This window comes from Cynoglossus semilaevis, chromosome 4 (genome assembly GCF_000523025.1).
Source record: "Cynoglossus semilaevis isolate Cse_v1.0 chromosome 4, Cse_v1.0, whole genome shotgun sequence".
Lineage (NCBI taxonomy): Eukaryota > Metazoa > Chordata > Actinopteri > Pleuronectiformes > Cynoglossidae > Cynoglossus > Cynoglossus semilaevis.
The window spans coordinates 17,267,337-17,289,965 of NC_024310.1; the positions used below are offsets into that span (position 1 = coordinate 17,267,337).

The following is a 22,629-nucleotide window of genomic DNA, read 5'->3' on the forward strand; positions in this document are numbered from 1 at the left end:
GTGGACAGTGAGAGTTTCACGCAAACGCACAGTTACACACAGGCTGTCACACAGGAGACAGAGCAGTTCTGCTGAGGTGGTGAGCAGGAGCAGAGACAGTGACTCTACATCTGTTTAGTGTTTTTACATATGTGTGTGTGTGTGTGCGCACATGTATGTGCAGTTTGTGTGTGAGATAAGGACAGGTTGTGATTTCTACCCTTCAGCATAAAACTGGTTAAGCAGAAGGATTGGCCTACATCTTTCCTCCTCCACTTTCACCCATATCCGGTGTGTGCGTGGGCACGTGTATGTGTGTGTGTGTGAGCGTGTGAGAGTGAGAGTGAGAGAGACTGGTCACATGGCAGAAGACAGATTCGTAATTCCTTACGCCTGACTCGTCTTCACGCATGGGCAGTGGTTGTGTGCAATAATGTATGTACAGGAATGGCTGGGCTCATTAATGTTACATGTAGAATGAAACATATGTGGTATGCATGCAGCTGTGACCTAGTTAACACCATTATTACCAGGTCAGCCTGTGCACCACTGTTACATTTTCCACTTCTTCTTTCTGGTCAAAAGAGGACATTACGCTACTAAGCTAATTAAATAGATAATAAGTCTCTTTTGTTTTTGAACATTATGTTTCATTATGTGTCTAGTATTCCCTATATGAAAAAATAGAACAAATAATGGTTGAAGTGTAAAAAGGTGATAGTTATAGAAGCCTGTGGGAAGGTGCAGTGTTGAACTGCCAAAAATTAAGCTGACCTGGAACTAGGTCAAATAAAAAAACAAAAACAAAGGTCCCTTTAGTTTAGCATTTAGTTGTATAAAAGAAAACAAAGTGAATGTAGCTGAGGAAAATAAGATGCAGATTAAAATCACATTCTGCGTGAACACCATCAAAGGTGGATCAGACATGTACCTGCAGACAGAACAAAAGAAGCCAGAGACAGAGAGGATTTTCCTGAGTCCTGAGGCTGATGCTGTGGTTTTTACTCATACAAACCTCCGGTAGACACTGCTTCAGCAGGGGAGTCCGTGCAGGGAGATCTGGGATTTGACGAAAAGGAAAATGAGTTTTGGGAGGAGTGGAGGTGATCAGAGTTTGATTTATAATGTTTGCCTGAAGGCAAAACTGTGTTTGTGCTCGTGCATAAAAACATCGACTCGATCAACGTAGTCGTGTCAGTGTCACATTGGATCTGCGTCTTTTGTTGTGTTTCTTTCCTGTACATTTTGAGTGCAGGTATTGTAAGGGTATCATCTATCCATGTTTAGTGTGTGTGTGTGTGTGTGTATATGTGCGTGCGCTATTGTTTCTACTTGTGCATGTGTGTATGCAGAGAGGTAATTGTGCAAATGGGTGGATTAATAACACAGTGAAAGAACAGCACAGTCTGAAGGGAATGCAATTAAAAAGTGAGGTGTGTGTGTGTGTGTCCAAAATTGTCTCTAATTGTCTGTTTCTGCATTAATTGCTTGCAAAGCTGCGTTTATTTCATAGTTCTGCTAATGTTTGTGTGTGTGTGTTTTAGTGTGTGTTTACTCATAAACCCAAACTCAGATTCTATCTCAAGGATGCTCGGTCCAAACATACATGGTCAGACTGATGGTTTTGTATTGATTTCCTCTCCTTCCACATTGAGCTGCAGGGCTTTTAGTGAATGGAGAAAATGAGACAGACGTCTGTGAGCAGTGATAAGAAAAACTACCAGACAGATGGAGCAGGCAGCTTCTTTTGTTAGTGCTCCGTTTCAATATGTCCATGCATGGTCACGGATCATTAAACTAAAAATCAGAAGAGGTGATCGGGGTAATCTGAGTAATGGAATTCATTTTTGTTTTTGGATTAAAAAGCCTTTTGACAGTGTAGTTTACATGTGTCTGTTTCACTGATGCACCAAGTTCAGAGACTGAATCCAAACTTGATTTCATGTCTTTGCAGAAGCATGAAGGTCAAAGCCTGCATCTTCCTTCAGCTGTTTGTAGGTCAGTCGGCCATACTGTCTGCTGCGCTACTGTTACTGCAGACCACACACACACCCTCCCACTTACTCGAGCCCCCCCCCACACTGAAACACACCCATCTGTCCCTCCCCTCTTTCACGTTGACTGCAGTGATGCCCAAGTGCAGCAGTGGGTTGTAAGTCTGCAGAACATGTTGAGGAAGACAAGCGCTCCAGTGCATCAGCTTCACTCAGACACTGATGACTAATGACCTCCAACGTCACTGCAACCTGACATTAGAGAGGGTTGGAGATGGAGAACAGCTTCACTTCATTGATGCTGCTAACATGGGTCTATGGGCCGTTACTGCCCTCTTGTGGCGGACAGAGTACACCACAAGAGGGCACAAAATCATAGCTTTTTTTAAACAAAAAAAGTATATTATTCCTAAAACAAAAGCTCTGAAAGTCATTAATTTTTGCCAAAAATCCTTGATATCAACATTTTGTAAATGCGTGTTTCTGCTTTGTGCAGATGAGGCATCAACATTCAACATGCCTTAAAACATTTTTGTCAATACTTTTTTTAGCCTGTGTTAGATAACAGAGACAATACTCTCCTTTGTGTTTGTCCTTATGTGTGTTTACGTTAGCACCTTTTGTGTCCTGTGTTTTGTCTCAGTGGTTTAGGGTTTAGGATTGAGGTTACCCATAACCCTATACCCTAACACAGCAGATTCGCTAGAATCTTTTCTATCTCTTGTTTACTCAACTGTAACAGTCTTCCTTCAAAGTCTCTGTAAATGTTCTGATCTTATCTCCAAACTCCTTAAAATAGCAGTAGTGATTATTTTATTATTACAGAACAGATAAAGACAAATATGTTTTTAACTAATATCTGCAGTCATTAGCCTTAGACAGTACCTAAAATGTTTTTACAGTTTTACAGTACAAAAATGTTTGAAAAGTTTTCCGTTTTTTCCACAGTCTCCTCCCAGTAAAAAACGTAAACTGGAAAAATCTCGGAAACCACTGTCCTTCACTCTGCCAGAGGCAGGTGTAAAGGAGCTGCAGGTCAAAGCCACAGCAGATGGCACCAGCGACTGCAGCCCTGTGAGCAGTGTCACTGCACTGCTGGAGAAAACACTCACTGACATTAAGGTAAAACCCTAGTATAGGTGTGAGATCACATTTTACTGTATTGTCTGTGGCAGAGGCAGAAAAGAAACACCCTTTCGTAATTCTGCTGTTTCACAACTACATGGACTTTACAACTACATCTGTCTCTTTTCGACAGGTACTGCACAAACGTCTCCCCAGCACAGCACACGAGCAGAGTGTCTTTGTGACAGCAGTTGAGAACACATGGGTCCACGGGCGGCAGAAACGCCGCGACCAGAAGCGCCAGTTGCGAGAGCTTCCCAGAGCGCCTCACAGTGCTGGGGCCGTGAACCCCTCCTCCCAAATTCAAACAGCATCCAGTCCCCAAATCAACACCATCCAGGGTGATGCGGACCAGAATGACACCACACCTTCACAGGAGCCGGTTCAACAGCAGCCTGAAGAGAACCAGGCTGACAAAGGCTCCAACACAACTGTGACAATAAAAGATATAACAGTTGCTGACCAAGAGAAAGAAGGACCTAAAGATGCCAAAGGAGACGATGTTGACATGGAGGCTACAAACCCTACCGAAGCCCCCGCTGCAGCACCAAGACCACCGAGCCCCACTGCAGTCCAACACTTTCTCTTCAAGTGTCTGCTGAACGTCATGCTGGAGGGAAGTGATGTCATGATTGAAATTCACTGGGTGGAAGGTCACAACAAAGACCTGATGAACCAACTGTGTACCTTCCTGAAAAACACACTCCTGAAATCTGTTGCTAGGCCATGAAAAAAATAATCCCAAAGAAAGCTGTACATTCAGGTAAGAAGTGACTGTTAATAAAATTTTACAAACATGAGAAGTTATTGCTCGTTTCTGTTGGACAGATTTTAAAAACGCTTCAGTGCCACATGTTACTAGATATTGAGAAGTTTGAACACGGTAGAAATACTGTACACTAGTGATTTACATTTTTTTAAGGCTGTAAAGGAAAGAATACTTTTATTGACAATTGGTTTTCAAGATTAGTGAATAACAGCCTCATCTGTGTAAATGCTGACAAGAGGTAAAAAAAAAGGGGTTTAAGTTAACCTACATTTTCAGTGACGCAGTTTGTTTACATGTACTAACATGTCCTTATGTTACACAGTGTCTAAAGGTGATTACAAATGAATGACTTTAACCCTAACCCTGAAATTTTCTGTTTTTATATCCCAGTAAAAAAAAAAAAAAAAAAAAAGTTTGGAAAATGAAATGTTCTCCCTCCTGTGACACATAAGCTTCAACTCTACAAACATGTTGGATGTTAAACAATTACGAAAATGTGAAAATTGATTTAGATACAGAAAAAAGAAAATCCAGACAAACCGTGGCAGTTAACCTTCACTAGACTGGACTGACCTGGGTGAAGAGGGGGAGACAGTCAGTTTTCAGCACAGACTTCTGTCCTTGTTAATAAAGCATGTCTAGTTACAAACATCAATGTTTAAAACATTATAAATTAGAAAGGTTGAGATGGGTGATGTGTTAAAAAAAATACGATAGAATAAATTAACAATGTTAAAAATAAGTCAAATCTAGATGACCAGTAAAAAAAACATAATGAGCGTTAACGTTTGTGTTAATGATAAACTACAACAGCTAGTGAAGAACACGTTTTTAATATTGGCCGGAAGAGGGCATCATGCTTCCAGTGTGATGACAAAAATTACATTTAAGATATTATACCTTTTAAATCCGACAGTTAACTAATTATTTTAAATTGAACGATCCAATGACATTATGGGAGAATATAATTTTGTATTTGAATAACTTTTTATAATTAAAATTAGATATAACTTTCTCATTTTAGGGCCTTTTTCGTGGTGTTTATGCCTGTAAGTATGTTACATGTAAGTGTGCTTTTGTTTTAAATGTCATCACAGTATTGTTTTGTAATTTGACTTCATATACAGGCGAGTTCTTCAGAGGTGAATATTTGAATATGTTTTAACTTTTTAATTTTTAAATATCTGTTCCAACAGAAAAACAATGACGCAAAGTTGAAGGTGTTGAAAAAATAACTGTAAACGACTTTACTTTCGTAAATTGAGCCATAGTTTAGTAGCTAGGCGGGTCTAATTTAGTGACGGTTCAATCTAATCCACACCGCGGTGCTCCGACTTTTGGATTGAGAGAGAGAGAGAGCGTGTGTGTGTGTGTGTTTGAGAAATAGTCGCGTGTCTGGGGGCGGATACAATTGCTACGTGATTCACAAACCTTATTTTCTGTACTACTTCAGGAGTGGGTGTCCGATTCCCCTGATTCCAGTTTAGACAGCCCCCTGCACGGCCGTGTGTCGCATTCCCGACCTCTGTCTTTCGGCTTCAACAACATTAATAATTATAAGTTAAATATAGATCATTTTTTATTCTAGAACAGAGATGAACATCGAGACGCTCCTGGAAGCTATCAAGTTTTTGGAACGACAAGCTCTGCAACAGAAATCACTGGGTGAGTTGTTTTTATTTTTTTATTTACATTTAAATTCAGTTCCGGTGGTATATGGAAATGAGCTGCTGACATGAGAAACAAGTTTCAAGTTTACAGTGGAGCTCTAGACGAATGGATCAGCGTTATTTGTGAGGTGACTTCAAGTGTGTTTCAGCAGGTTGTTGAGGTTAACTGAGACATTCATGGGACAACGGTACAGGCCAAATGCGCCACACATTCACGGTTACTTTTACTTTCACAATGCCCTTATGACTTGCACGGTATTATTTATAATCGACTTTAGATTTGTTCGATTATAGTCATGGTTGAACATGTCAAAGAGCTGTTGTCAGGAGTTCCTGCACTGAAACCTGCTGCTGCGTTAACAGCTCTGTCCGAATGCAGCAGCAGCGGCGGCACATCCTGTACTTTCTGTCACAGCTCCTCCGTTTCTTTGTAACAATCTGTTTCTTCGCATGTTTTAAGAAAAGGAGCGAACCAGCCGTGAAATGTAAGGAGCTGAAGGGCGGTGGCCAACATATCAACAGCTTATTTTACATTGAAGTGACATTTGGTGACTCTAACCTTCTCATTTCATCTCTGAGAGGCCGAGCCTCTTTACCACCATTACTTCTGACGAATTTTAATTTTTAAAAAGTAAAGAAAAATAAATAAAAAAATATGTACAGATTAACTACTGTATAAACTAGCAGCCATCGCTTCGAAAGGTCCTACGAGTTGTCTGCCGATGACGTGTACCACCAACCCCGCCCACAACACGTTAAGGCTGTGACTCCGCCCACTTTACCACGTGCACGCAGGGCAACCCCTCCCAGAGATCGTTTATGGGGAAGAGGACACTCAACGTTCACATGCTTTTGGTCATATACTTTGTTCTTCCTGTCCGTCATTAATACTTCAGAATTACTTATATCACAAAGCAACTTTAAATTAGATGGTATCACTTATCAGCAGTTGTACACGTGTTGTTTTGGATGTTTGACTCATAGTATACGGATAAATACATAGCTGTAGGTGGCTCTCAAGTTAGTTATATACATATTAGACTATATTTTATATTCATGATGATGCTAATTCCTAATAATTACAACAAATGGAAAATCAACGTAATGTCCCTATACCTCGACTTTAACAAAGACACAAACTGCGCCAAAGTTGCTGTTTCTGTTTTGCCTACGTTGCATCGTGTCCTCAAACTTCAGGTCAGCACTGAGTCGTTATATAAAGTACATCTACGTGACATGTGGTGGAAGCGCTACAGACTTTCAGTATGTGCATGCATTTTTACGACCATTGGAACGAGTCCAGACAAATTTATGTAACCTGGATCCTCAGCACCATTTTTACATGTGTATTTTCGTTAGTTTTAATTATAAAAAAATTACATTATATTAACATAGTGGGTGAAAAACGTCTCCAAGACAGCTTTTAGTTGGTTCCTAATCGTAGTAAAGCAGAGCACTGCTGTAGTCGTCTTCAGATGACTTACGCTCGCTTTGCATTTACTCACAGCGTTACAGATGTATTGTGATGTCGAAAACAGGCTCAGAGTGAGCACTCTACTACTACTACTACTACTACTACTCGATTATTAAATACCTCCTTCCTGCTACAGTAATGCAGGTCCGCATGTGGAGGAAAGTAGGCTAGTTTTTGTCTGTGTGCTGCTAATGCTGCAGTTATATGACGTCTATAGAATTCCCACATTTCTACACAGGTGTTTTACAAGTTGTCTACCAGAATAGGAATCCCCTCACTGAGTGTGTGTGCGCGTGCTTGCGAGCCAAAAAGCGTTTAGCCTCTCATAATAGCACGAATCACCTTTTGAAAGCTGCATAGCACACTTCGGAACATCTTGTTCCTCTGAGTTTTTTTTTTCCTGTAGAAGAAAGATCTTCTCAGGGTAACCTGATGCATGAGCACAGCCACAGTGTAGACGCTGCAGTCTAGTGCCAAAGAAAAGGTAGTCAGACCTAAAAGTATTTCCACCTTCTTTACTTTAACTTGCACTTTATTCTTTGTGACTAAACAAGATGCACACGTTTCCACACTTTCATTCCAAGTAATTTCACGTTTCGAAACAGAATGTTGGACGATAATATGCTGTGGTCTTCAAAACACCAAAGGAAGATGGGGGTTTATGACTTAAATGTTAAAATTAGTGAGTGAAGCTATTACATTGTGTTTATAGTCCAGTCATCAGCACCATATTTCTAATACAGGTTACAACAGACAGTAAGGTGCATTATGGGTTTATGTTTTTTAAGATGTTTCTGTATTGTCTCTTTTCACTGTAAGTTTGTTAAATAAATGGTTAAAACTGGACATTTAGGACCTTTTGAATTATGCTTTAGGGAAAAAGCTAAAACTAAGTGGTGCTTGCATCTGTTTGCATCAGTAAAACAGAGTGGCAACAGAATAGACAGTATATAAAAAGGGTTACCTCTGTTCCAGAATTGAATTAAATCCAGTTGATCTACATACTGTAATTTAAAGTCATATAAAGGAAGTAGGAGGATACAAATTATTATTATAACGGGAACACTTTGTTCTTAGGCTAATATTTTCAGGAGAAAGGGTATTTTGAGGTCCAAGTTTTAGAAGATGGTACAATGTAGTGTTTTTATGCTGTGAACCTCCTTGTTCTTTGACATGTTCTGGCTCCCGGCAGTGTTTGGTTTTATTATCTATTTTTCCGCCCATCTCTCCAACCTAGTTTGGCCAATGGACCATGAGCGTTGTCGTCTTTACAGCCTTCTTTCCCAGATATGATAAACATCCAATCTATTTTGTTTGTGTAGAAGCATATCTGTCCATTTTGACTGAGAACCCAACACAGAACAGCCAGAGTACTTCCTGATGTTTGAGCTTCTACTGCTGTTGCTGTGAGACCTTTGTCCTTCTGTTTATGCTGAGTTCACAAACACAATCCTGCTCACTGACGTCACATTGATCAGACTTTAATGCTTTACACGTTGCTCCTGCTGCCTGCTGAGGTTGGCGGTGTGGGCGGTTACGTGTGACCTTAAGATAGACCGGTGTTTTCAATGAGTGGGTTTTGTTAGTACCAGTTATGTTCAGTTCTACAAAAACATTTTGTCTTCTGAGCCTTGGTCTATGGTGTAAAATTCATATTTTATATGAAAAGTTGAGTACATTAAAAAAAGGTCACTTAGGGATAGCTGAAAAGAAGTTGAAAATTCAACAAGGGCAAAAGGGACGCACACCGGCCTTTTACCGTACAAGACGACACAAAGGACAAATAAATGAAATATGGATTCCCCAAAGTTTGACAAAAAAATCTTCTCTTTTAAAATGTGCATAGAATACAGACATAAACCCTGTTTTTGTTTACTGAGGAGTGTAGTACTTTGTAGTGGCTGAAACTGAAGTGGATGGATTCATGGTTAGATGGACAGAATTCAATCAAGCAGGAAAGATTTTCTGTAAGGCTCCATACGGTGGAGTGTCCTTTTGAGTGTCCTTCCCTCCACTGTAGACTCACAGTCTCTAATAATGAAGTCAGCTCTTCTGATCAGTGTGTTCAGTCTGTAGACTGTGGGTCTGAATCAAGGTTCTAACTCTTCTATTGTCTGTTCTTCTTATTTTTCCTCCACAGAGGATGATCTGAAAGAAAAGCTTCAGCTGCGCCAGACTCCTGTGCAGAGGCTGGTGGATGTGAGCTTAAACCCAACCACCCACGTCAACGATGGTTCTAAAATGGAGGAGTGGGGCCCAGAGAGCCACCCACCTCCTGTACCACCCTCATTACCTTCCCCACCCGTCACTGTCACCCCCAACCCTGTGGTGACCCCCAAACCTACAGGCTGCCCTCCACCATCCATGGCATCACTTTGTCCTGTAGTGGCTGCACTGACCCCCCAGAGGTCGGACCCTCACTTCAGCCAGGACGAGGTTCTCCCAGCTCTGCAGAGCTCTTTGCAGCCCGAACAGGACCCCCCAACATCTGTGCTGACCACCAGCAACAAGCCACTGATACAGAACAACAGTCCCCACCACAGCAACCATCAAACACTAGACAACAATAATAACCCTCGGCCGCAGACCTCGCAGCAGCTGCCTCAATGCCACGCCGGCTCCATCGTCTCACCTGCACAGCAGTCCACCATACAGCCGCAGTTAGGCCCAGTTGTCCAACAGCCTCCTGTACAGAGCGCCCCCACCTGCTGGGGAAGCCCCACTGAAGAAGGTGCCCAGCTGGAATACAAGAAGAGGCCACGGGGGTGAGTTCCACAAACTCACACCCTTTTCAGAAAGACCTAACTGCTTATAATAATAATAATAATAATAATAATAATAATAATAATAATAATAATTTATTATATTCATTATTATATGTTTAAGTAAACTTAATATTGACTTTATTAAATCCATTATCTTGACAAGATTCCTCAACTTCAGAGCTTAGCCAATAAAAACGGTTCCATCTCCGTTTTTGTTTTTACATCACTTCCTGTATAGTTTTGGTCTATTTTTGTCAGGCAGATATTCTGCCACTGCCATAATGATAATAGTGAAAATAATAGTTGTAGTTCCAGAGCAGCTTAAGATTATACAGATTTTATTTTAACCTGTTTTTTTATCAACTAGAATGCAGTAGAGGATTCAAATGTTACTGTAGCAACTGCTGAAATACAAAAATATAATTGTTGAATGTAGACAAATATAATGTACCTTAATGTTTTAAAATGAAGAAGATAAGACTGTACTCCAAAAAAGCCTGTATAATGGACAGAGGGATGTGTATAAAGTCAATATGAGTTTATATTTACAATAAATAGAGTAGGTCTTACAAATATTATTAACAAACCAAATTACGTCTCACCCTCAGCAGTATTTTGGTGATGGTGGGGAGAAAAAAAAACCTGAAGAATGTTTATTCACAACAGTCCGTTCTTCTTTATTGTAGACATTTTAACCAAGGTCGTATTTTAATAATGGAGTTAATTTCTGTCAATTTAACGCATTCTTACTGAGGCTCATCTGTGCTCAACCTACAGGGCAGGGACCAGAGAGATTCACAGCAAGCTCGAGAAGCATAGGTGAGTTCACTCAGTTCACTAATGTTCCAAAATCAAAGATCAAACAAATCCAACATCTAATGCTGCAGACCATTGTCTTTAACTTTAACTTCAAATGTCTCACACTCTGTTGTCTTCTCTCTCTGTGTTTGGGTGTCTTGTCATCGCTCAGACGAGCTCATCTGAAGGAGTGTTTTGAGACGTTGAAAAAAATCATTCCCAACTTAGATGAGAAGAAGACCTCCAATCTGTGTGTGCTCAGAAGTGCACTCAAATATATCCAGGTGAGCTGCTTTCAACTGTTTTTGTTGTCGAGTCTGTGCTGAAAAAACAAAAATTTCTGTTAGTGAGCGGGTTTGTTGACAGTTTCAATACAACTCCAACTATTACAAATTAGATTCCATTACTTACTTTATATAAAAGGATTGTTTGTGTACTTTATTCTAAAATTAACGTTTCTTGAACATAAAGGCATAATAATCAGTTTGTGGACAAACATATACATCAATGTATATGTTTTTGCTGTGATTTGCTGTTATGGCTGTGTATTCGATTATACTGATACTCCAGAGTGAAAGTACTCAAATTTGTGATTCTAATTACTCTGGAATCATCTAGATGTCAAACAAATCTGTTTATAAGTTCAGAGAACTTAGAGAGTTCTGAAAATTTCTCCATTTTTCTATTCCTGTGACGTCTTTTCTGCTCTGGTTCATGTGAGCGCTGCAGAAGTCTTAGCCTCGCTCCTTATGTCACTGACTGAGATGCGTGATGTTGTCGGTTGATCAATACCCCCCGCCGTCTGTGACACATGATTTGTGGTTTATGGGTTTTCTAATCCGCCATGAAAACTATTTGCCCTAATTTACTGGTAATTAATACCGTTTTACTGTTGGGAAATTGTTGTGTTAACATCAGATCTGCTGCGATAGGTTGCCCCCTGGAGGCGCCAAGTATGTGGTTTTTCCTGGGAATCCAACCCAAGTTCTCTGCCCGTAAGGCAAGCATGGTAACCGCTACACTATAGAACCACAACTTTAGGCTAACAGATACGAACAGAATAATTTTATTTTGAAAATGGAATGATCTTTCAGCGATTTGTGTGGTGTTACCCTTCCACACTATTGGCTTTTAGCGGCCCATGGCCCTTGGTGCAAAAAGGTTGTGCAATTAGCAACTGAGCAGCTGACAGTCACCACCGCTCTCTCCAAATGTTTGTTTGTTTACATGGCTCCACTGTGGAGTGTGACCCAGATGTTGACAAGAAATCCTCAACACTTTCTGTACCAAATCATACTCGATACTGTGTTTAATACACAGAATATCTGTAGTGGGTACAAAGGAGTCTGTGTGTTTGCAGTCGTGTCACTGTAATAGAACCCAGTTGTAAACAGCTGGTGCAAAGTTCCTCCTCTGGCCTACTTTAACTCCTTCAGCCTGTGACACTGCGACTGAGCATGTCACTGTTTACTGACTCCCTTACCCCCCAGCCCTCATCCCTCCCCCACACACACACACACACACCACCCCCTACTAAAGATAGAACCCAAGTTGAGACATAAGTTTATCCATGGGTGAAACTGAACTCAGGTTCCTATGGCCCAGATATTAGACTGTTGTTTTGTTAGTACTTTTCAGTTAAATAAACATCTGTTGACAATATACCTGTATTGTTACATACTTAAGAAGTAAGAAGAAGTAATATCCACATCTTGATTTGTTCGATCGATGGATAGCTATGATAGATAGATATAATTACAGATAGAGAGATGGATAGAGAGGTAGATAGATAGAACTTTATTTTACATCAGATTTCCCTCTGTAGTGTTGTTTTAAACCTCAGAACCAAACTTCCACTTCCACTTTTAATTCAAAATACTGCTGGTGTTTGATGCTGGGAGTCTGGAGCAGCTGGGCTTCTCCTCTCTCCTCTCTGTGCATGGTTACCAAGGGAAACTAGGACAGCGTGGGTGCAGAGCTCATCACCCTTTTTATTTTCTGTTGGTGGCTAAGCTAAACAGGGGTTTATAAAGGTATATATTAGATAAACAGTATCTAAATAAATGGATATGTAATAGATTAAATACTTCCTCCACCTCTGTGGCTGGTTGTTTACTGGGGTTGACCAAACCAAAACAGGAAAACAGCCTCCTTTCACAAGTTCAGCTCGCAGTCCTCAAACAAGAGGTTCACAGGTCAGAGGAAGACCGTGGGCCAGTATTTGAGGATACTTAAAACTCCTCTTTTTGTGTTTTTGTCATAGCCTCCCTCAGGATTGGCAACCAGAAAACACATGAAGAAAAAACATGATTTTGAGGCGTTAACTAAAGATCAAATTCATGGGATACATTTTTTAAAATTTTATTACCTACCCATTTGAAATTCCACCCTCACTTGTCATTTGTGGAGCATGTGATTCAGCAGTGAATAACAAACTACTGCAGGCACAGGTTGTTGAGTCTTTTCGGAGCTTCATTATGAGTTTTTGTGTTTTATTTTACGGCCCTGGATTACTGTTGTACTTCAAGGCCTGTAGTAGCATGGAAAAAAGTCTGGACCATAAAAATAAGTCCTGAAACGTTGGAGCTACTCATTGTCACGCCCCTCCTCCCTCCTCCCCCCTGCCTCCGTGAGCTTTTAAGGCCACATGAGCAGCGAGCACATGGCTAGACTGAGCCGCGTGATGTCACCCCCACCCCCGCCCCTGCGCTCAGCCTTCGCCCAGAACTGCAACAGACAGAACTCACTGTACCGTCAGGCGTAGCTGCCAGCAGAGAAGGGGTGTAGGGGCGGGGGAGTAGGTGGGCCAGGCTGTAAACACCAGGTTTGGTTTAACTCTGACCACACTTGGTTTTCCACTCAAAGCAAATAGTCATGTCCTCCTATTCCCCAATATCAGTGTGCAGCATGTTCTGCCGTCTGTTGGGGAAAATCACCCAAAGATTAGATTAGACTGCTGCTCGTTGTTTCAGCATTTTTACCAGTTGATGCCATTCCACAGTTTTCAGGCTCCTCGTCCTCATGACTCTTCAACATGACCAAACGATTTCCCTGTTAGTCAACTGTGAAACATTCAGCCCTCTGACGGTCCCCATCTTTGGTCTTGACCCTTGTTCAGATTCTCTGTGAACTTTTTCCACTCTTGTTCAGTTTGTGGAATTCTTAACTCTCAATAGAAGTATTTATTATCAGTGTTTGTGGATGAAGAGGTTGTTTATTTAAACAGATTCTAGCGCAGACTGTGGAGTTCTATTTTGGGGCAGTTAAAGACTGATTGACCAGAGGGATTATCTTTTTCTCACAGACAATTCTGTGTTGCAGTGGGACACAGCGTGAAACGATTTGTTCCACCTAGAGAGTCCACTGAGACACTAGGACAGTAGGGTTTATGGTTACCACGTTGTCACATGACCTGAAGTGTGCACCGACTCTGCCCACTCAGCTGGGCCGTGTAGCAAGGTCTGCAACGTGGCTGGCGCAGCTACTGGCCCTTTAAGGAAAAGCCCAGCCGTGTGCTGCGTGTTCCCGACTGCTGCAGTGAGTCAGTGAGTACAGCTCGTGTTGCTCTCTTCCAGTCACCCCCCTCTCCCCACCCCTCCCTCCTGTTCTCCATGGGGCCATGTGCTCGGCACTCGCATTGCTTGTGACAGCACTTGATCAGTGTTTACTTCACACACATACACACTCGCACATGAAGAACCCCCCCCCCCGGTCCTGTACTGATCTTGATTTTCACACATGAACAAGGCAACGATGGTGGAGGAGGAGGAGGAGGAGAAAGACGAGGAGGTGCACAGGCTTAGGTGCTGCAGCCATGTGCAAACAAACAAGTTCACAAGCACAATGTGTCCTACAAACCTGCTGACATGATTAGGAGGATGAAGTCATGGGATCCTTCTGCTCGGTAGTTCATTATATCCATCATCACAGGGCGGCAGTAGATTCTTTTTTTTTCATTTTTTTTTTTTTACAAAAGATGATTTAATTTTTTTAATGAAATGTTAATAAAATCAAATCTCCTTCTGATGGATTAACAAGCCCCTCTTTAATTTTTCTAAAAGTCAAATTACTCCTTCATTTTTTGGAGTGATAACTGTCCTTGCCCTGACGTAGCCCTTGATGCAGCAGACAGAATGAAGTGCCAGTCCAATCTTTTGAAGTTCAGTGTTGTACTGCAGTGTCTCCTGCCCCTCAGCTGTCAAAGCTATCACTCACTGCAGTCATTTGTGCTAACAGCTAACAAGCTAACACCTCCAGAAAAGCCAATACTTCCACACAGCATGAGGAAGCCAGACACTATACACTAGGCCGTACTGATGAGTTACCGATTAACCTATTTACCTGTAAGTTTGCTGACTTTCGTTGTGGACCTTTGTTTTGCGACTTGGGACTTAATTTTGGGTTGAGTAGAGTCAAACAGAATATAAGAACTTTGTGGGGAGAAAAAGCTAAGTAGAATAATCCAAGATTATAGGGCATCCTGGTGGTTAATGGTTTGGAGAAAATTTCAGAAACACTGGTTTCTAGTTGAGCCACAATGGTATTTGTGTGTGTAAACATATTGGAGAGTTGGTATTTGTGGTGCTTTATTTTATTTTCACCCTTTCATTTTCTGTTTCCATGAGTCATCGTTTGTTAAATAAATGGTGGTGCTGTTGGCTAATGCCACAGTGTAAATGTAAGGCCCACAGTCAGGTTGGTTGGACAGTCTTGTTCTGTTATGCTGTATATATTTATATATATATATAATCCTGTTCTGTGGACACCATTCACCAATTAGTTCATCAGACCATCATTGTTACAGTAATGACCCTCAGACCCTTTATCTTTAGTCAAACACTGACAGGGAAAAGAACAGTCTTGGCCACATGGTGTGTGCGATCTGTGCTGTTACCTGGGAAACATTAATTGGTTTAAGAGGTCAGCTGTTTCCATGACGCTAACGACAGGGACATTTCTGCTCCTCTTGTGTGCTGATCAAGATGTAATATGTTCCTTCTCGCATGTGGATTTTCCCAGTTTTAGTATTGACAAATTAATGGCCGCCATGTGTTTGGAATTTTCTTGGAAGTCAGTTTCTGACTACTTTAATAATCAGTATTTGAATAAATGAGCCAACCCTTGGTTTTAGTATTTGTCTAGAACATCGGTGTCAAACTCATTTTCACTGTGGGCCACATCAATACAATTCCCCTTGAAGGGCCAGTTGTAAATGAAAGACTGTATAGATCAGGGGTCCCCAACCCCCGATCCGTGGACCAGTACTAGTCCATAGGTCATTTGGTACCGGGCCACAGGGGGACACAGTGAAAAAATTTGCTTAATTTTTACTAATTTACTTCATTCAAAAAATCCACCATATCAATTTACTTTCTTTATTTAACGATAATCTGGCAATATTTAAAAATAAAAGGTAATTCAGACTCTGATACAAACAGAATCTAAACTATATTTTATTTTGAAAATGTAATGATCCTTCAATGCTCAGCACCTTGGTACCTTGGTACTGGCTGACCAGTCCTTGGAGCCAAAAAAGATTGGTGACCGCTGGTATGGATGTAACTACTCCATAACAGACTAATACATGTTATTGTTCATTTCTGTATGATAACAATAACTTTAAGTTTTAAGAAGGTTAAGAAACTCTGCGTCATGGATTTATGAAATGCTTTTTAAGCTCCTGCGGGCCACACAAAACGGCTTGGAAGGCCGCATTTGGCCCATGGGCCTTGAGTTTGACACATATGGTCTAGAGAATGGTGATTAAATGTATTACTACCAGCAGTATTTTTACTGATTTTACTGTTTTTGCATACATATGGCCAGAGAAACTAGGTTCAAATTTTATTATATAATATGTTAAAAGGTTTTGGCGCCATCTAATGCTTTTCTAATGTATGTTTAGGTAATATTACATGTATAATTATTTTATAATGTTGATAGTGGGGGTTGTTTTCAGTCCTGTTAGTAATTTTGAAAAAAATCCACTGTGTCAGAAGACAAATTTCAGTCAGTGTTCTGACTCTGGAGTTTAATTCTTTCAAATATAAAACTTTCAGTTTTAATGGTTAAAGATTCTCCAATCCATTATCTGCCAATTTAAATGAATTTCACCTCACCCCAACCTCCCACCACACTCCACACTCCCAGTGAGTGTTGACTGATGTTCTGTGCTCCTGTAATCCAGGATAAGACCTTGAGACAGGTGCAGGATCAAACAGGAACCGTCTTTTGTCCTCATTGTCCATTCAGGAGTACGTTCTGTGCTGCGTAAATGAGTGCAGTAAATCTAAATGTCTTTTATAACTTGATCTATTAAATAACAGAAATTTGTGGGGGAAAGAAATCATTTTTAAATAAATAAATTCACACAATCACAGATCCTAGATTTAATTTATAAAATCCCCTTAGAAACAACTTCAAATAGTGTTTAGAATTCATTATTGAATTGCAATAAATCACAACAAAAAACATTCAATTAACTGCAATTAATTGTAATACATTTTTAGCTCAATATTCACCTCAAAATTTGTGATGAATTATTAGAATTCTTTTTAATTGTTAAATGAAGGCACTCCTTGCATTCTTGTTTTCTCTCTCTCTCTCTCTTTCTTTCACACCAACCTCAGATGTTCAGTGGTGTGATCATTAACAGGAAGTCACCATGTGGGAGTTTGATGATGCTTAGTCATCAGATTATCTACTTCAGCGTGCTCAGGTGAACTGAGTAGTAATAAATCATACTGAGGCTCTGATGTTGTTATCACTCGTCCATAACAATCTCCAAAACTCTCCTCTGACTGACGGTCAATGTTTTTGGCTCTCGTCCACGTCATTGTTGACTTATAAGTTCATGTCCTGGCTGAGTTTAGATGTTTACGTTCTTCCTGCTGTGGACAAGGAAAATCATGTGGATTTGTCATGTCTGCAGAGAGTCAGCTGACTGCTTAAAGGAAATTGGGTCACAGAAAAGCACTGACTGGAAGCACCTCCTCCCGTGCTCTTATTGTTTCCTCCTGCTCACAGACTCTGGTGCTGGGTTTAATCTCAAGGTGTTGATTTGTGAAGAATGTTCCTGTTGATGAACTAACCAGGCCACCAGGTGGACTTTGATAGATGACTTCTTTATGGGTTTTTATTGTTTGTTCATCTTAATGAGAAGAGCAGCAGATGTGACATCACACTCTCGCTCCTCTCAGCAGGTGACCTTTGGAGTGACCTTTGTTCAGTTAATCTGAATGACTAGATCGGGGTGCCAAAGACACACACATCAGTGGTGTGTCTTTAGGTTGTTTTTATGTCTCTACCGCTAGACTTTTAAGTTTCTTGTTAATATAAATCATTTCACAACCAAAAATGTACGCTAATACTACAAAGGCCGCCAGTATATAGTGGCTATACTGTATAATGGTGGGCCAGCTCTAATACACATTTGACATGATCTCTCTCTGGCCAAATATAATTACACCAGGGGCCAGATTTGGTCTGCAGGCCTGAGTTTAACACTTGTGGAACACTGGATTACAGTGTCAACCCTCACTTAGCTTGGCCTTTTTCTTTACTTGATATTTGTATGACATTACAGTCTTACAGATTCTGTTTTTCTATTTACCTGATAAACACATCTAAACAAAGTATTAAAAATGTATTAAAAACAAATATGAAAGTATTTTTTCTTTTCATTAAACATTAATAGTTCAAATCATATATCATGAATGCATACAATAAGTCATTGTAATTTTCAAATTGTTAATTGTTGTGCACTGTGTTGTTGTGTCTTTTCCCAGACATTAAAGCGTAAAGAGAAGGACTATGAACATGACATGGAGCGACTGGCCAGAGAGAAGATAGCCATGCAGCAGCGGCTAGCAGACCTGAAACATGATCTCAACCAGTGGATGGATGTGGTGGAGATCGAACGCATACTTCGACAGACGGTGCAGCCTGAAGACGACCAGGCCTCCACCTCTACTGCCTCAGGTGGGCTGACAGTTGTAGGGTGGGGTTTATTCAGCAGTGTGGAAGCTGTGCACAGGCCACAAGAGGCAGCATCTCCAGAACTTGTTCATTAATCTTTTTTTTTTTGTAAAGAAAATAAATGATTAATGAAGTGTGGGTTCACTTTTTAGCTTTATACATAAAGTAAGGATGTGAGATATTAACTTTTTGTCCAATATCAACCAATACTGATATAGTCCTAGTAATATTTGTTTATTTATCTGTACAAACTGTATGAGTTGCTGGCACTAATAGATTATATAGAGTAGATGAGCTGCAATGCTGCCATCTAGTGACTTTCAATTTCATATACAGCCATTTATCTCCAAAACTATTTTTAGGGCACACTTAATTTGACAAAACCCAGGCATTGGGTTATTGGGTTTCATTATCAGAGAAAAAAACGATAACGATTCTTACAGATATTAAATTATTATGCTAATATTGGGCTGATATTATCAGACATCCCTAACACAAGTTAGTTATTGCAAGAAAGACGAATGTGTCCAGAGTAGTGTAGAGTTCATCCTCTGTAGCTGAATTGTTCAGTTTTGAGGTTAAACGTGTGTCATGTCAGCAGCAAACACAGCCCTCACTAAAAACTTATTTCTATCGTCTGGTTCTGTTGCAGAAGGTGAAGACATGTCGGACGATGAAGAGACTCCACCCGGAGCACAGGCGGCTGCACCTGTCGTGCCTCGAACCATGACACCTGAGCTGCACAAGAGTGTGGCACACACACACAGACCCTCCACCTCCTTTATTACTCAACACATTTCCATGCAGCAAAACCCCCACCTGCTCCAGCCTCAGCCAACCACCCCTCCACAGTCAGTGTCCAAACCTGCACCTCCTCTTACCTCTGCAGCCATTGCCTGTAGTGCTCCCGTTACTCCCACACCCACCCTGCATCCCACAGTAATAGCCCACGCCTCCATAACCCATCCCTCGGTCATCCAAACAGTCAGCCACGTCATTCAGGGTGGAGCAGCAAAGCACGTTACACATCTGTGTCCCCCCTCCACCAGTTCTGTTCAGTTGGCCCCGCCCATCGGCCACATTACTGTGCACCCAGTGACCCACTTGAGCCAGCACCTACCTGCCCTTTATTCCCAACCTTTGGCCATCACACAGCCCACTGTGATGGGTCACATCACACACACATTGAACCACGCTCACCCACAGGTGAACGGCACTGTTCCGAGTCAGCCCACAGCCACCATCATCAGCAAGCCGACGTCGGTGGGCACCCAGATGCTGACCCACCATCCTCAGCTGGTGGGTCAGACTGTGCTCAACCCTGTCACCATGGTGACAATGCCCCCATTTCCCATCAGCACTCTGAAGCTGGCCTGAAAACTGTTCTTGGTGCCACTAGGCTTCAGAGTCCTCCCTTGACAGGAGAGGGAAAGGAGGGGTGGGGGGTTTGGGGCCACAGGCCTCCGATCAGGTTACTGTGAGGAGAGAAGGACAGACCGTCACCCCCTGACCCACAGTTATGGCACAACTGTTTTGAGAAACAGGACCGTCCCCAAAACAGGCAGGTAAAGTAGCAGCTCCAGACATTGACCTACTGACGGTGACCTTTTTACTCAGTTTGCAAACCCTACCACCTCCACATCCGCCCCCCCCCACCCTCCACCTTCCCCGGACCAGAACAGTTAATCCATCCTAATACATCATTATGACTTGACCCTTGACCCTCTCCCCGTTTGCTTAACAATGATCATTTAAACTGTAGAGTCACATTTTCTTGGCCAGCGGATTTGAAGGCTCAGTTGAAAATATATATAAAGTGAATGCACAGCAGTGGCTTGGTCAGTGGGGGACGTAGTGAAGGGCTGCGTTACTCTAGAGACGGGAACAACATTATCCACTACATTGGGATTGGATACAGACAGGGCCGCAGTGGGCCACTTTTTTAGCCCGGGAGTTTAATGCCCTAACCCAGCCCACTTTGCTATGTTAGTAGAGTATATATATTGGATGTATAATATGTCGATAGTGAAATACAATAAAATCTGGTTTAAAACTGAATTTAAATGTGTATATTTATTGAATATTTAAAATTGACACCAATGGTGAAAATTTCCATAAAAATAAAAAGTCCCTGAAATGCCTTAAAATGAAAGATTAGGTCCTAAAACATGCTGCCAAGTGAATATTTTGTGTTTAAATGTCCAAAAAGTATTTTATATGAATATTTAAAAAATCACCCAAAACATGCCTTACTATAGCCTTACCATTGTGAAAATATCCATAAAAATAAAAAGTCCCCGAAATGCCCTAAAATGCAAGACTATGTCCTAAAACATGCTACCAAGTGAATATTTTGTGTTTAAAAGTCCAAAAAGTATTTTATATGAAAATTTAAAAAATCACCCAAAACATGCCTTACTATAGCCTTACCATCGTGAAAATATCCATAAAAATAAAAAGTCCCCGAAATGCCCTAAAATGCAAGACTATGTCCTAAAACATGCTACCAAGTGAATATTTTGTGTTTAAAAGTCCAAAAAGTATTTTATATGAATATTTAAAAAATCGCCCAAAACATGCCTTACTATAGCCTTACCATTGTGAAAATATCCATAAAAATAAAAAGTCCCCGAAATGCCCTAAAATGCAAGACTATGTCCTAAAACATGCTACCAAGTGAATATTTTGTGTTTAAATGTCCAAAAAGTATTTTATATGAATATTTAAAAAATCACCCAAAACATGCCTTACTATAGCCTTACCATCGTAAAAATATCCATAAAAATAAAAAGTCCCCGAAATGCCTTAAAATGCAAGACTATGTGCCACATGTTAGCACAAACAAACAGGTTTTCCTTAAAAGCAGCTACAAAGTAGTCACTCTTACAGTGCAAAGTCTGTTGCACAACTAAATGTTTACACATCACTATCATCAGTAACAGTACAAACTCAATGTTTTAAACACTTCATCACTACATAAAGGCCTTTGTTTGTCAGAACAGCTCAGGGGTCAAGCACTCTGACAATGGTACCAGGCTTCAAATTGAAATGCATTAGAAAAAACACCTGGTACCAGGTGTTACCAGGTGAGGTCCCTCAAAAACAAAAAACTTTATTTTCTCTTCTCTAATCTGTGACGTTCATCCACCAGATGGATAGTTATGACTGGTCCATCTGTAGGTACCTTTTGGTACCAGGTGTTACCAGGTGAGGGCTTTCACTTTTTTTTTTTTATATATAGCTGAAGAAACCTTTGATGACATGTATGAGTTTCATTATGAGCTGAGTGTGTGACTGGATGGTGCAGCGGAATAGAACACAGACTGTGACTCTGTGGACCTGGGTTCAATCCCCGGGCTGGGCAACAATTGTTATACTCTGCACTTAGTACTATGGCTTTTTCTTAAGAGCATGAACTGGTTTCACCAACCAGTAGAAGTTCCAAATAGGACATTCTCCATGGCAATATAGCCCAGAGGATAAGTCCTCGGACTTTGGTCCCAGGAGCGCAAGTTCAAATCCAGGCCTGGCAGATACAATTTTATTTTGTACCAGGTACCTGGTAACCATGGTAACCAGGTACCAGCTGGTACCAGGTGACGTCACCTGGTGTCACCTGGTAACACCTGGTATTTCGGTACTTTTTGGTACCAGGTGACACCAGGTGAGGTACCAGGTGACGTCACCTGGTGTTTTTGCACTTTGAGGTACCAGGTGTTACCAGGTGACGTCACCTGGTAACACCTGGTCCCTCAAAGTGCAAAAACACCAGGTGACGTCACCTGGTACCTCACCTGGTGTCACCTGGTACCAAAAAGTACCGAAATACCAGGTGTTACCAGGTGAGGTACCAGACCTGGTACCGGCTGGTATGCCGGTACCTTTTGGTACCAGGTGTTACCAGGTGAGGTACCAGACCTGGTACCGGCTGGTATGCCGGTACCTTTTGGTACCAGGTGTTACCAGGTGAGGTCCCTCAAAAACAAAAAACTTTATTTTCTCTTCTCTAATCTGTGACGTTCATCCACCAGATGGAGAGTTATGACTGGTCCATCTGTAGGTACCTTTTGGTACCAGG

At 41.1% G+C, this 22,629-nt stretch overlaps 2 protein-coding genes and 1 long non-coding RNA gene across 3 annotated transcripts in view; all 3 read left to right on the forward strand.

Moving 5' to 3' along the window:
* mettl16 (methyltransferase 16, N6-methyladenosine) overlaps nucleotides 1–3,898 on the forward strand; it is a 16,235-nt gene extending 12,337 nt beyond the window's left edge. Inside the window, exons 9-10 of the mRNA XM_008309713.3 lie at nucleotides 2,922–3,095; nucleotides 3,232–3,898. Coding sequence (XP_008307935.1) covers nucleotides 2,922–3,095; nucleotides 3,232–3,828 — 771 coding nt within the window. The 3' untranslated portion in view covers nucleotides 3,829–3,898. The remainder of the gene's footprint in view (nucleotides 1–2,921; nucleotides 3,096–3,231) is intronic.
* Nucleotides 3,725–20,609, forward strand: mnta (MAX network transcriptional repressor a). Its single transcript, XM_025055102.1, has 7 exons — nucleotides 3,725–3,861; nucleotides 5,456–5,532; nucleotides 9,152–9,776; nucleotides 10,554–10,595; nucleotides 10,747–10,858; nucleotides 18,362–18,554; nucleotides 19,204–20,609. The coding sequence occupies exons 2-7, from the start codon at nucleotides 5,463–5,465 to the stop codon at nucleotides 19,926–19,928; spliced, it is 1,767 nt and encodes a 588-aa protein (XP_024910870.1). The 5' UTR covers nucleotides 3,725–3,861; nucleotides 5,456–5,462; the 3' UTR covers nucleotides 19,929–20,609.
* Nucleotides 20,610–21,305: 696 nt separating this feature from the next.
* On the forward strand, nucleotides 21,306–22,113 carry LOC112486955 (uncharacterized). The gene is made up of 2 exons (XR_003049583.1): nucleotides 21,306–21,627; nucleotides 21,749–22,113. It is a non-coding gene; the product is annotated as an uncharacterized LOC112486955 (long non-coding RNA).
* The last annotated feature ends 516 nt before the right edge of the window (nucleotides 22,114–22,629 follow it).

Bases quoted from the DNA above. Each gene is read 5' to 3' on its own strand.
- mnta (XM_025055102.1), top strand. From the start codon at position 5,463: ATGAACATCGAGACGCTCCTGGAAGCTATCAAGTTTTTGGAACGACAA. The intron at 10,859-18,361 runs GTGAGCTGCTTT...GTCTTTTCCCAG, and splicing joins GTGCACTCAAATATATCCAG to ACATTAAAGCGTAAAGAGAA. The intron at 18,555-19,203 runs GTGGGCTGACAG...GTTCTGTTGCAG, and splicing joins CTCCACCTCTACTGCCTCAG to AAGGTGAAGACATGTCGGAC.